This window comes from Typopeltis vanoorti, chromosome 12 (genome assembly GCF_054136105.1).
Source record: "Typopeltis vanoorti isolate ZY-2024b chromosome 12, IOZ_Tvanoo_1.0, whole genome shotgun sequence".
NCBI classification, from domain to species: domain Eukaryota; kingdom Metazoa; phylum Arthropoda; class Arachnida; order Uropygi; family Thelyphonidae; genus Typopeltis; species Typopeltis vanoorti.
In genome coordinates this window covers 129,643,874-129,657,097 of record NC_143560.1, presented here as the reverse complement: position 1 = coordinate 129,657,097, position 13,224 = coordinate 129,643,874, and the positions used below count along the sequence as shown (strand labels likewise).

Genomic DNA, 13,224 nt, shown 5'->3' with positions numbered 1-13,224 from the left:
AGGCCAAACAATCAGTTGTCAAGTTCAGATTTTCACTTTAAAACATATAGTTGAGAAATCGTGGGAATATTATAAGGATCTGTACTTTAGTTTTGTAGTTCTGGAAAAGGCATGTGACAAGGTTCCCAGAGAAAAAACTTTTCAAAACACTGCAGTTATATTAGGTAAATCGAACACTATAGAAAACAATACATAGTCTATGTTTAAGTTGTAAATCAGCAGTTTGGAATCGAAGGAAATATATGAAGATAGTTGGATGTAAAATCAGGGGTAAGACAAGGATGCACATTATCTCCACTGTTATTTATCATCTATATGGATCACATTATGAAAGAAAGGGGGCATCAAGCCTGTTATTAGCATTGTAGATGTAAAACTTAGCTCTTTGCTTTATGCAGATGATGTTATACTCCTAAACACATCTAGTACAGGTCACATACTTTTTTGTTACTACTTCAGGTGCAAACTTTGTTTGCTTACACTTGGATAAAGGATTAAGCCAAATTTATAATTGGTAGCATAGCCAAGTGAAAAAACCTCCATCAACTATCTCTAATCCAGAGAATTTTAATAATAAGGTGTGACACCTTTTGGCAACTCATATATGGAAATATGACTTCTTCATTACTTCCATTTTATTATCACCACCTCTAGGTCAGGCTCCCACTAATGTGCTTTTGTGCATAAGTGGTTCATTTCCTTGAGGTATGAAAGGCTTTGCTTGGTTTTTGCCTGTCTCTGAATGGGGACACCGCTGAGATTATGGCTCTGTCTGGTGGTGGGGTGAGCTTGCCACTGGGTAGAGCCCCAATGCTGAGAAGTTCTTCTTGGTGGAATAAGAGAGAAATATATGGAATAAGGTGGAATATATGGAATAAGAGAGAAATTAGCCAAAATACTAAATTAGCTGTATACAAGACAGGAAAATTGTAGATAGGAAGTCAGTAATGATGTAAATTTTTAATGTAGTACTATCATATCCTGTACACCTCTCGAGAGTATATACCAGAAATTTGATGATGATATCATCCAGGTGATGATATTGCAGGAATGAGAGGGCCAAAGGCTTATATGTGGGAACTGAAGTAAATGAAATGGAGGTGCATAGCATATTACAAAACCTTAATTTGAATACAGTTGTGGGATTAGATGGTATATCCCATTCCAATCCCACAGCTTTATGTGAAGGGATGAGAGAATTGTCAGTGCCCTTCTGAGTGCTGACAATCCTACGTGAGCAAGTTACTGAGATCATGCCTCAGTAACTTGCTCATGTTTTAAAATCCAGTGTGACAGTTTAGTTGGATTAAAGTAATGAGTTTACAGTGATACTGCTGGACTTTGCAAATGCCTTTGACAGGATACCACATGGAATTCTAAACAGCAAACTGCAGCACATGGGAATGGATATAGGTTTGGTGAGATAGATAAGAGGGTGATTGATGGAAAGTTATCAGAGAGTAGTTTATTCAGGAGTAAAGTCAAAAAGAAGGCCTGTGACTAGTGGCAAGCTGCAGGATTCTTTTGGACCGTTACTGTTTAATTTGTTCATTAATAATATAAGAAAGGATCTGACAGGAGCTGTTGAGTTATTTGCCAATGATGCAAAGTTGGGTAGTGTAATAATTAATACAAATGAAAATTTTGCAGGATGATTTGGATAGAATAGCAGACTGGGAAAAGGAGAATGGATGTCAGTTTAATGTGGCAAAGTGTAAGGTTATGCATTTTGGGGTGGAAAGATTTCCAGCTGTATACCACATTGATTGAACTGTGCTCCAGGAAATTGACAAAGCCAGGGACTTGGGAGTGTTAGTGAATAGGGAGTTAACGTTTAGGGGACATATAGCAAAAGTTGTTAAAGCAGCTCATCAGATCACTTGGTTACGGAAGAATACTTTGCCGAGCAGAGACAAGCAGGTTTTTGCTCCTCTTTATCTAGCCATGATAAGACCCAATCTTGACTACTGCTCACAGATCTGGGCACAAGGGTTTCTCTGTGATGTGGAGGAAGGGGAAAGGATCAAAAGGCAAGTGACCAAGATTGTAGCAGGTCTATGGAATGAACCTTTGAGAAAAGGACTCCTTGGAGTTGTCTGTAATAATAATCACAATAATACAGTATCTACATATAAACAAAATTACAGTCAAATGTGTTTGTACAAATTAATTGTTTGTAGATGGTTAAAAACATACTGCAATCTGTCTGAGTCTTATAACATCTGCCCAAGTAGATATGGCTTGGCTAGATAGGTAAAAATTTCATTCCTCCCTCTTGTAAAGTGTTAGCATTTCACTAGAATAAGACAAAAAGTAAGACGCATGTTGCATTTTTCACACATGGTAGTGTTATTGGCCCTCAGTAAATGAGAATGTATGTGAAATGACTGTGACTTATATGGAGTTTAGCAAGAACAACTTTGTCTCTTTTCTTTCTACATTGACTACAATGCCAATGCTTAATTTCAGGTTTAATGTCATATAATTTGTTTGTCAATGCTTCCTGCTATGATGACTGCCATTGAGCAATTATCTTTGATCTTATAAACTGTGTGTAGTCTGTATAGGATACTGTCAAACAATACATAGAGAAAGTATGAGCTTATCAAGCAGATACATCTGCAGTCTCATTCAGCTTAATTCCAATGTGGCTGGGAATCCAGCACAACCCAACATCAAAATTATGGGTTTTCATTTTGTTCAACAGTTGTAACACCTCATACAGCATTGCATGTGGATTATACAGAGGAGAGATAGCTGGTAAAGAGCTCGATGGGTCTGTATAAATTACATACTTTTTGGTAACAGTTTTCTTTTATATGCAAGTGCAAGCTGAATGACATGCATCTCTGCTGGATATTAGTGCAATCAGATGCTGGTTGGAGATAGTAATGTCAGGAAACACAGCAGCACTGCTGGCATATAGTTTTCAGTTCTTGATCCATTAGTATAGATGGGCAGGAAATCAGAGTGGGCTGCTCTGTGTGCATTGAACAACAAGTAGACAGGTGATGGAATATGAGACTTCTGTAGTTGACAAAGTGAGAGGTTGCAGAATAGAGTGCAAACTTCCCCTGGAGGGATGCTGTTTGGTGTAGTACGCTCGCTGACATGTCATCCAGTTGCTCTATTCACATCTTATTTTTCAATATGCTGAACACTTCTGTTCATCTACCTCAATTTTGATATGCTTCTTTGTCAGATTAGCAACTGCATGATCTCTACCTGGATGATTCACCTTTGCAAAATGATCACTCAGCAACTCAACTATTCCTTTTGCCTCTGTTGCCTTCCTGCCATCAGCATTGTTTAAAGTCTTTCTACCATAGTTATTTTTCCTCTTAATTGCTATATAATGATAAAACTCTTTTGGATTTACTGTGGCTTGCTTAACTAATTTTCTCTCATAATCTGATTTGGCCTTTCTTATCAGAAATGTGATCAGCATACTCAAGAGTATGCTGATCACTTTTTTCTTTATATTCCCTCCACATGGTTTTCTCTTGTTTTTGCAGCTCTTGCTTTATCTCTTCTCATCCAGTTGATTCCCACTTGTTTTATCCTCCTGATATTGGTTATTGGGTATGAGTCTGATACTGCTTTTCTCAATCTCTGACCACTTTCCATGCACCACTGACATTCTTTCTGTCAATTTCTGTCATAACAGATTATGACAGAAATTTCTGTCATAATCCCAAGTTCTCTCATAACAGATTATTTTATTCTTCATTAGTCCGTATAACATTTCTCCCCCTCTCCCCCAATTAGTATCTTCTTCCAATCCAACTTATGCATAAATTCAACTCAGTTTTTTTATCTTTTCTTCTTTAAATTTCTTTCTTTCATTCTTTCTTTTTTTTTTTTTGCATGGTTTTGCTGATTATGAACAAGTTTATCATTTGAACTAGTCTTCATAAGCCTCCAAAAAGCTTCGCTGCTGCTTTAACTCTCTCATTCCACCAGCATGTTTCTTTTCCTTTTTTGAATTCACTTGTTTATTTAACACGCACACCTTTTCTGCCTTTCCTACTGTTACATTTTGAAATTTTCCCATTCCTCATCTACATTATTTGTTACCTTTTGGACTTTGGAACTAATCTGAGACTCAAATTCTTGCTTTACTTCATACCATTTCAACGTCCATAGCTTCAATTTTATATCTTTTTTTTTCTTCATATACCCTTAAATTCATTTATCTTTATATACACCTTAAAAATACTGGCCTGGTTGGCCGAATGATTAGTGTGCCAGCTCAACAGGTTGTCGGTTTGAATCCCACTGTGTGCATGAATGTTTGTGATTGTCTTTAGGTGGGAGATGAATTTCATTGCCTGGTGTGAGACCACTGCCCTGCTTATTGGAGGCCTGATAAGGTTCCATGTTTGGTCTCTAGAGCAGGGCTTCCAGACTATGTAAAAAATAAATTAAAAAAAAATCCAAAAAATATTGATAAAAAATAGAAGAAATCCTTAGCCCACCCACAGTATAAATGTACAAGATTTATTATTCTATCACTAATTCCATCACACTCTGAGTCTTCCATTTACTTCTTTACTAATGATGAAACCAGTACTATTTTTTTTATTAATCTACACATTTCTAAGCTAAACATAATATCCTCTTAAATTCTTCCTCCCTTGTTTTTCTATTTTCCAATTTCCTCTCCATCACAACATCCACTGAGTCCTCCTCTTTACCTGTAACTGTCAGTATGTTCAGTGTTCCTATTCTCAGTTTCCTTTCTAGTCCAGATCATTTACCATTTACAGTGATCTGGGTTTGATTCCTTTGTACCTTTTAGCTTCAGTAAATCCCCTGTCAGCTTTTTGGGCCTGTCACAGCTTCAGCCTACTAGAGAAAGCAGACTTCCACTGTACGATACTTATTAAAGTACTATTTTCTGGAAAATTGTACTCTCAGCTATTCATGAATGAACAGTATGGCTACACTACGTAAGATGATAGTTTTGCTATTTGGACTCGTAGCCTGGGCACATGAGATAAATTTTTAGCATGTCTAAACAAGTAACATCCAAAAATATACTCCATCCTAGAAAAGAAACTAACACCTACATTGTTAGTTTCTTTCTGAACTCTATAATTACCAAATTATCCATCTAATTAATCCATCATAATTATCGTAATTATCCATCTGTAGGTATAGAAAACGCACACACATGGGAAGGCACTTACATATGCAATCACACCACCCAATCCAGCAGTATGGCATCTTCAAAACACACAAAACAAGAATTTTGTTCAAATGACACAACTCTGGAACCTAAACTTTGAGTACCTTTGCAATTTTTAGTCTGGCTACAACCTATAAGATACTGCATGCTAACCATCTCTCTCTCCTACAACCAACACACAAGAAACTATTCCCACCCCTTATGTTCAAGACATCTGAAAAGATAGGTAAAGTTCTTCACAAATATAATCTTCACACCACCTTCAAACCTAAAGATCAACTTCATCCTCTTGCACATCTTGGAGTATATAAAGTTCTCTGTGCTTACAACTTGGTCTGTGGTCAGACTGGTATATCTGTGAACGTGTGGACAGACTTATGTGTTCGTCGAACATGTTGTTTATTTTTTAACGGTATATATTAGAACACAGAAACTAAGTAAATAATTATTTTATTAACTTATTGCTGATATTTCGCTGGTGTTATAACCAGCATCTTCAGAGCACAAAAACACAGTTTGTCACAATAGTGAGACTATAACAACATGGTGTAATCAATGGACTAGTTAAACAAAATTGTAGCAGCAACACAAAGACTAGAGTCCTGATTTTTGGTGCCCTCTATCTAAAAAAAAAAAATCGTAACTATCACATAAGACTAGAGTCCTAAAAAAAAAAAAAAAACTAGTTTTTTCTTAAGATGACTCTCCCAGATCTTAGGCAAGTTAATACAGCCATATTTGTTGAGATTTGGAGTGTGTTTCAGGGTTTCTGTCACCTCTAAGAACAATCTCTTTGACTTGTAAGAGCCTCTGTGTAGTACTTTCGTGTTTTTCCAGTCGATCCTGTGTGCAGGGGTATCGAGAGCATGGTCTGCTAGGCCCGACACTTGCCATAGTGATAATTCCGGATGTATCTTTTGTGTTCGCTGATGCGGATGTTCACAGTTCTTCCTGTTTGACTGTAGTAGGCTTGATTACATGAGCAGGGTACTTGGTAGACTCCTGGATGTGATAAAGGGGGAATGCTGTCCTTGGGTGAGTGGATAAGGGTTGCTAATTTGCTACATGGTCTGAATGTAGTGCATAGTTTATGTTTATTAAGAATTCTTGAAATCTTATTGGATGTGCCTTTAATGTATGGGATGGTGACTGTTTTGTTGTAGTTCTCTGTGGTGGATGGTGGGAGGGGTTTCTTAGGAGCGTTTAGCATTTTGTTTATCTTATGTGGATTATAGCCATTGGCCAAGAAGGTGTGGCGTAAGTGAGCCAGTTCAGCAGCAAGAGCATTGTCATTGGAACAGATTGCTCTCGCTCTATGGGTTAGCGTTTTTAAAATGCCATATTGTTGAGAAGGATGATGGTGTAATTGTTTGTGTAAATATCTCTCTGTATGTGTGGGTTTTCTAAAAACTAAAAATGATAAGGAACCATCTGGAAGACGTGTGATAAGTGTATCCAGGAAGGGCAGACAGTTATTAGCTTCCAGTTCCATTGTAAAGTGGATTTTTGGATGTTGGCTATTTAAATGCGCTGAGAATGTTTCCAATGTCTCTGGGCCATGTGGCCAAATAGTAAGCATATTGTCAACATAGTGTAGCCAAAGTGTTGGTTTGAGAGTGGCTGTATTGATTGCTAGTTTTTCCAGGTGTTCCATGTAAAAGTTGGCTAGAGGGGGGAAGGGGTGGGGCCATGGCTGTCCCATCTATTTGTTTGTATATTTTCCCTTTCCATGTGAAATATCCTGCATGTATTGTGAATTTGAATAGTTCAAATATATCAGGGGGAAGTGTGACTTCAGTAGATTGAGGGTTTCTATTAGTGGTACATTTGTGAATAGTGAGGTAATATCAGAGCTTACTATTAAGTCTGAGCTTTTTAGGGTAAGGTGTTGTAAGATGCTTTTTAGGTGGGCTGAATTTTTGACAGAGGAGGGAGAATTGTTTGTGAGAGTGGCTAGTAGCTTTGCTAAATGTCAAGCCAGTTTGTATGTGGGACTATTTATACTGTCCACAATTGGGCATAAGGGTGTATCTTGTTTGTGAATTTTTGGTGCTCCATAGATCCTAGGTGTTTTAACATGGAAGGGCTTGAGTTTGTTAACTGTGTCTTTGGGCCAGGAAGTGACTTTTTTCAATAATTTTCGTGCCTTATTCTTTTGTGTGTTGGTGGGATTGCGATCTATAATTTTGTATGTTGACTGATCTTGTAACAGTGTGTGCATTTTGTTTTCATATACTGTTGTGTCCATCACCACAGTAGCATGGACACCATGGTATCCGGAATTATCACTATGGCAAGTCGGGCCTAGCAGACCATGCTCTCGATACCCCTGCACACAGGATCAACTGGAAAAACACAAAAGTACTACACAAAAGCTCTTACAAGTCAGAGAGATTGTTCTTAGAGGCGACAGAAGCCCTGAGACACACTCCAAATCTCAACAAATATGGCTGTATTAACTTTCCTAAGATCTGGGAGACAGTCATCTTAAGAAAAAACTAGTTTTTTTTTTTTTTTTTTTTTTTTACGACTCTAGTCTTATGTGATAGCTACAGTTTTTTTTTTTTCCTTTTTCAGATAGAGGGCGCCAAAAATCAGGACTCTAGTCTTTGTGTTGCTGCTACAATTTTGTTTAACTAGTCCGTTGATTACACCATGTTGTTATAGTCTTGCGTATTGTGACAAACTATGTTTATGTGCTCTGAAGATGCTGGTTATAACACCAGCGAAATATCAGCAATAGGTTAATAAATTAATTATTTACTTAGTTTCTGTGTTCTAATATATATACTGTTAAAAAGTAAACAACATTGTATATCTGTGATCATCTCTATGGCAAGTCAGGATTGGTAAATCATTTTCTGCAAAGACCTTTACAGATCTTGTTGTTCAAACCAATTCTAGCCAAATTTGGAACATAACTATTTCTGAGATTAAGGTCTTATGAGAATTCCAGCCTCTTTAAATGAAAATTGGGGATGGGGTGGGGGAATGTGACCTAAGTAAATTTTTTAGATTGCATCATGCAACTGATTTTGACCAAATTTAAAATATAGTTTCTCAGTTGTTAGCTCCCTCAAAAATTTCAGCCCAATTATGCAGAAATGAAGAGGATTGTCTGGTGGGGTAACTTCCTTTTCTCTACACCTCACATCAGATTTAGTTAGTTTTAATAAATATAAAATTTTTTTCTCGCATTTTCTCTGTGAAAAGGCCCTTGAAATATTCAAACTGAAATGAAAGACAGATAATAGGGTAGGTTGCATGCTCCACAGGTACCTTGGCTTTGTGTTGATTAATTAAACAGTAATGACTAGAAGAGACAAATAAATTTTTGTGTTCACATAAGCTACAGATGTGGTTCAGTATGTCCTCCTTTTAGATATTCTAAGAATTGCACTCTATGGATGACATTTTTTGCACTTGAATGCAACAGATCTGAATTGATTTGCCATACATGCTGTGTTATTTCTGTCTTTTAAGCTTTCTAAATGGAACATATACTTCATACATTACTCGTTTCAGATGGCCCCACAACTAAAACTCACAGGAATTGAGATCAGGCAAATGAGGTGCCCATGTTGTGGGAAATGCAGAACTAATCACTCTGTGAAGTGTTTTTATTTTTATAATATTTGCTTACGAGCAATCCAATGTGAGTGGTGCCCTATCTTGTATGAATATGGTAGAGTAAAGGCATCTTTGCTGCTGCAGTTGCAGAGCAACAAAGTTTTACACCATCTCTCGATATCTAACAGCAGAGATGGTATAAGTCACTGGTCCTGTTGGGTGAAGTTCTTTGAAAAAGTACACAAGAAACACGAGGGTTTTTTGCAGCCCAAATGTTCAGTTGTGTGAGTTAACATTATTTAGATAAAAATGTGCCTCTTCACTCCAGAAGATCTACGGCCATGCATCATCTACCTCCATTCAAGCTAAGTAAGTCAGGGCAAACTGCATTCGAGTTTCTGCATTACCATGAAGCAAGGCATGAGTATGAGTGATCTTGTAGGGAAAAATCTTTTGCATTTCACATAGGATTTTTCACACAGTTGAGTATGTCATGTCTAATCGCCTTGGTATTGCTCGAACACTGCTGGACCCTTGTGCATTATTCATTCTTTTTTCTATGATGGCAGTTGCAACTTTGTCAACTTGTTCAGGAATAATCTGTTTGTGCCTTCTTTTTGGTCTCACTGCTAAAAATCTGCTATTTTCAAATCACAAAATCATTTTTCTAAGATTTAATTATTGTAATTGGACCTTTTCTTTTGTCCTTAAAATGCAGGAATTTTTGAAGCACAGTATTAGCATTACTGCATTGTTGATAATAAAGCTTGATTATCAGTGCACGTTCTGTTAAGGTGATATTATCCATATCACTTCAGTCATCAGAATGACACATCTGTTTTGTTCTTTCTTATATCCACCAACTCATGAGTAGAAAAAATGGTATCATGCAAATATCATTATAGCACCAGTTGTCCTTGCTGGCAGAATTTTGTACTATTTTTTATCTTCTGTAAATAAAAATCCCATGTTCCAGAGTGTACTAACACCAAGTTTGGTTGAATTTTGTTGAATACATTTTTCACTAATGGCTCTGAACACCTCTTTAACACGTTCGCTGCCAACTACGAGTATACTCGTAGTGGCTAAACCTGCTTCACAAGCCAGCTACGAGTATACTCGTAGGATGCTTACCGCCGGGAACGAGATTATTGTAGTGACCTTGAAGAAGTGAAAATCCTTGGCTTGTGGGGCTAGCATCAACACTGTGTATACTCATAGACCGTATATGCTCTGTACAAGCCAACTACGAGTATACTTGTAGGACGTTTACCTCCGGTAACGAGATTATCGTACTGATCTTGAAGAAGTACAACTGTTCGGCGTAGGGGAACAGACCATGCCAAAGTAGCGTGGCAGCGAACGTGTTAATTATGGTCACCATGTATATAATGTCACACACAGTATAGACTCCAGATATGAGGGGGTCACAAGACCTTTGACAAGGGCCATGTCTGATCAAATTTCCACCTGGTTGGTTGGTTGGTTGGTTGAGTGAATAGCATTTTTCTTCATTTAGCAGGCTATGAGTCATATTCCACTTCAGTCATGAATGTTTGTGAATTTTTTAAGAGAGTAGATGAATATCATGGCCTTGTGTGAGACCACAAACCTGCTTGTTGAAACCCTGAAATGGTTTCAAAAAGTTGCAGGACTATATTTGTAGAATGGTTTCTATAAAAATCCTTAGATCTCCTGTAGTATTGATGTACAATAGTTTAACCTTTTATAGGTGGAATTTGCATAAGAATAAACTGATATCAGATTTTTTTCCTGATAATTATGTATCTTAAAATGTTTGTGTTTTTAAGCATTGTAATTATTGTTTTTATCTCATTTAGAACTGCCTTTGGTTTTGTTTGATTGCCAGTTTGGTGATGTAGAATGGGAATTTGAGCAGCAGTCTTTAGAAAATGTTGTTAGACATCTCCAGAAATTATGGTCAAATCAAGCAATTAAGTAAGAATATGGATTGAAAGTAAACTGAAACTTTAATGAGTTAATTTCTGATAATTTATTACTGAAAATGTGAAATTTCTTTTTGTAGTCTCTTAAGATTTTAAGAATTGAAAATGACTTGATTGCTGTTCTGAGATTTATAGAAGAGATCTATTTATTAAACTTTGACCAACTTAATTACAAAATTTCACATAAGTAGAAAAATGCATTCTTTTAATAGTCATTTCTGCTAAATATTTTGTGGTTGTAAGTTAATATTAATATTATATTATTATTATTATTATTATTATATTATTAATATTATTATTTGACACCTCCAGGGAGTCCAAAGACTCATCGAGGGAGACTGTGCCAACAGCATTGAACTAATTACTCCTTCCAACTACTAACTGTATTCAAACTTGCTTAACTTTTTGTGTGAGCTATTAGTAGCAGAGGCTCTTACATAACACCTCCAGCGAGTCCGAAGATTCATCGAGGGAGGGCACCTACTCTACAACTCTCCATCCCTACCAAACACAACTACCTTCATCATCTACACCAACGCCATCTACTGCCAACCACTACCACTAGTATTTTCACAGACAATCACAAATATCCATGCCCATGGCGGGATTCAAACCCGCAGCCTTTTGGCTGGAGAGCAGATATGCTAACCACCCTCTGATAACATATACAGAAAATATACAGATATAAGCTGATTTAGGATCACACTGTATAACTCATTTACTTTTGTAATGTTCCATTTACCTTCCCTAACATTACTCTATAAAGCATTAACAGCATTGTCAGCTTTTGCTGATTGATTGAATTGTTTCCAAGAATCTGATGCTTTTTTTTCCTGTATAGTGAATATCATTATCCCCAAATTATTAAACATTTCTTAATCAGGTATTGTATATATTTTTTATATGGGTTTTAACATTAATAGGTCACTATGCTTCTGAAGAACTAATGGTTTTGGTTCCATCTATCAAGGCTTTGAGTTTTCCTAACTTTGCGTGAAAAATAATTTCAGAAGTCATAGTAGATATCTCTTTATGAGCAGGCTTTCCTCTAAACAATTAAAAATAGCATCGATCTTTTGCTGCATAAAGAATAACCTGTGACCTTTCACTAAGTATGTATCCTCAGACTGTACTGTGAAATTAAACACAACAAATAAGGAATAGTGTGGGGAAAGAAAAATTGTTTGTTTCAGTAAATAATCTTGCAGCAGACTGTATCTTCTACTTTTGGTGATTACACCACATTTTTTTATTATTCAGTTATATAAAACACTGAAATAATAGTTCCCGACAAGTTTCGTAAATTGTAGGATTTACATCTTCAGGGGGTAAATAGTATAAATTAAAGTTTAAACAAGAGAATTAATAAATACAAATCATAACCGTCTGGCTATTCATAAAACTCAAATAACAGAATGCAGATATATAACGTTATTGACGTTGAACAATACTGGACGATGTCACGTGTTCTCGTTCATACAGTCCGAGCTCAGATTGAGGGTAGATTTTTTGTTAGAGCTGACCACACTTGATGGAGAATTAAACCTTGATTTTTATTGCATTGAGTTGGGTTTTTTAGCATATTAGCAGCTTCTTTAAATTTTCTTATATAACTGTTGTTTTCTATGTATGACATCGTCGTTTGATGCCAGAGTACATTGTGTCCAGTGGAAGCGGTATGGAAAGCAAGACCCGGTTTTTGTTCTCTTTTGTATTGTACGTCTTTTTGGTGTTCAGCTATGCGTATTTCTTCAGATCTTCCTGTCTGTCCTACGTAGCAAATCCTGCAAGAGCAATGGATTTTGTAAACTCCTGATTTTTTAAGAGGATGATGAGGTGGTTTTGGTGGATGTAGGAATCTTGAGATTTTTTCCATAGGAAGGAAGGCTACTTTTATGATGTATTTGTTCATTAATTTGGCTAGCTTATCTGTAATTTTTTAACATTTTTGATATAAGGAAGCGAGATTGCATTTTTGTAATCCTGTTTTATTGTGTTGTTAGCTGGAGTCATTTTAAGGATTCTCTTGATGGTTTTTGTTTCATATCCATTCTGTTGGAGGATTTGTGTTAAGTATTTTAGTTCTTCATTACATCTTTCTTGCATGCTGGAGATATTGTATGCTCTGTCTCGAAGAGTTTTGATTAAGCTTATTTGTGAAGGATGGTGGTGTGAGGTTGCATTTAGAAATCTTCCAGTGTTTGTCAGCTACCTATATACCGAGAAGGAGAGTTTACTTTCTTCATTAACTTCTAATAGAATATCCAGAAAAGGAAGTTTTTTATTTTTTTCTTGTTCTAAAGTGAATTTTATGTAATATATATCTTTTGAACCAATTAGCCACAGAAGTCTACGCCTGCAATTACAAACCTACGATGAGTGCTTTTGGCATAAAGTTATACAACTAGAGAAATAACGCATTAAACATCTCAACTTCATTAATCGTCTAATTTTCCTCATCCGATGCAGAGATAACGAAGTTATCCCAAAATTCAT

General features: G+C 36.4%; 1 protein-coding gene across 3 annotated transcripts in view; it reads left to right on the top strand.

Annotated features, from left to right (window-relative positions):
- LOC150101224 (tRNA pseudouridine(38/39) synthase) overlaps nt 1-13,224 on the top strand; it is a 328,838-nt gene that overhangs the window by 302,301 nt on the left and 13,313 nt on the right. For all 3 annotated transcript variants that reach the window (XM_090401407.1, XM_090401406.1, XM_090401405.1), the window contains one exon: nt 10,603-10,720. In XM_090401407.1, coding sequence (XP_090257533.1) covers nt 10,603-10,720 — 118 coding nt within the window. The remainder of the gene's footprint in view (nt 1-10,602; nt 10,721-13,224) is intronic.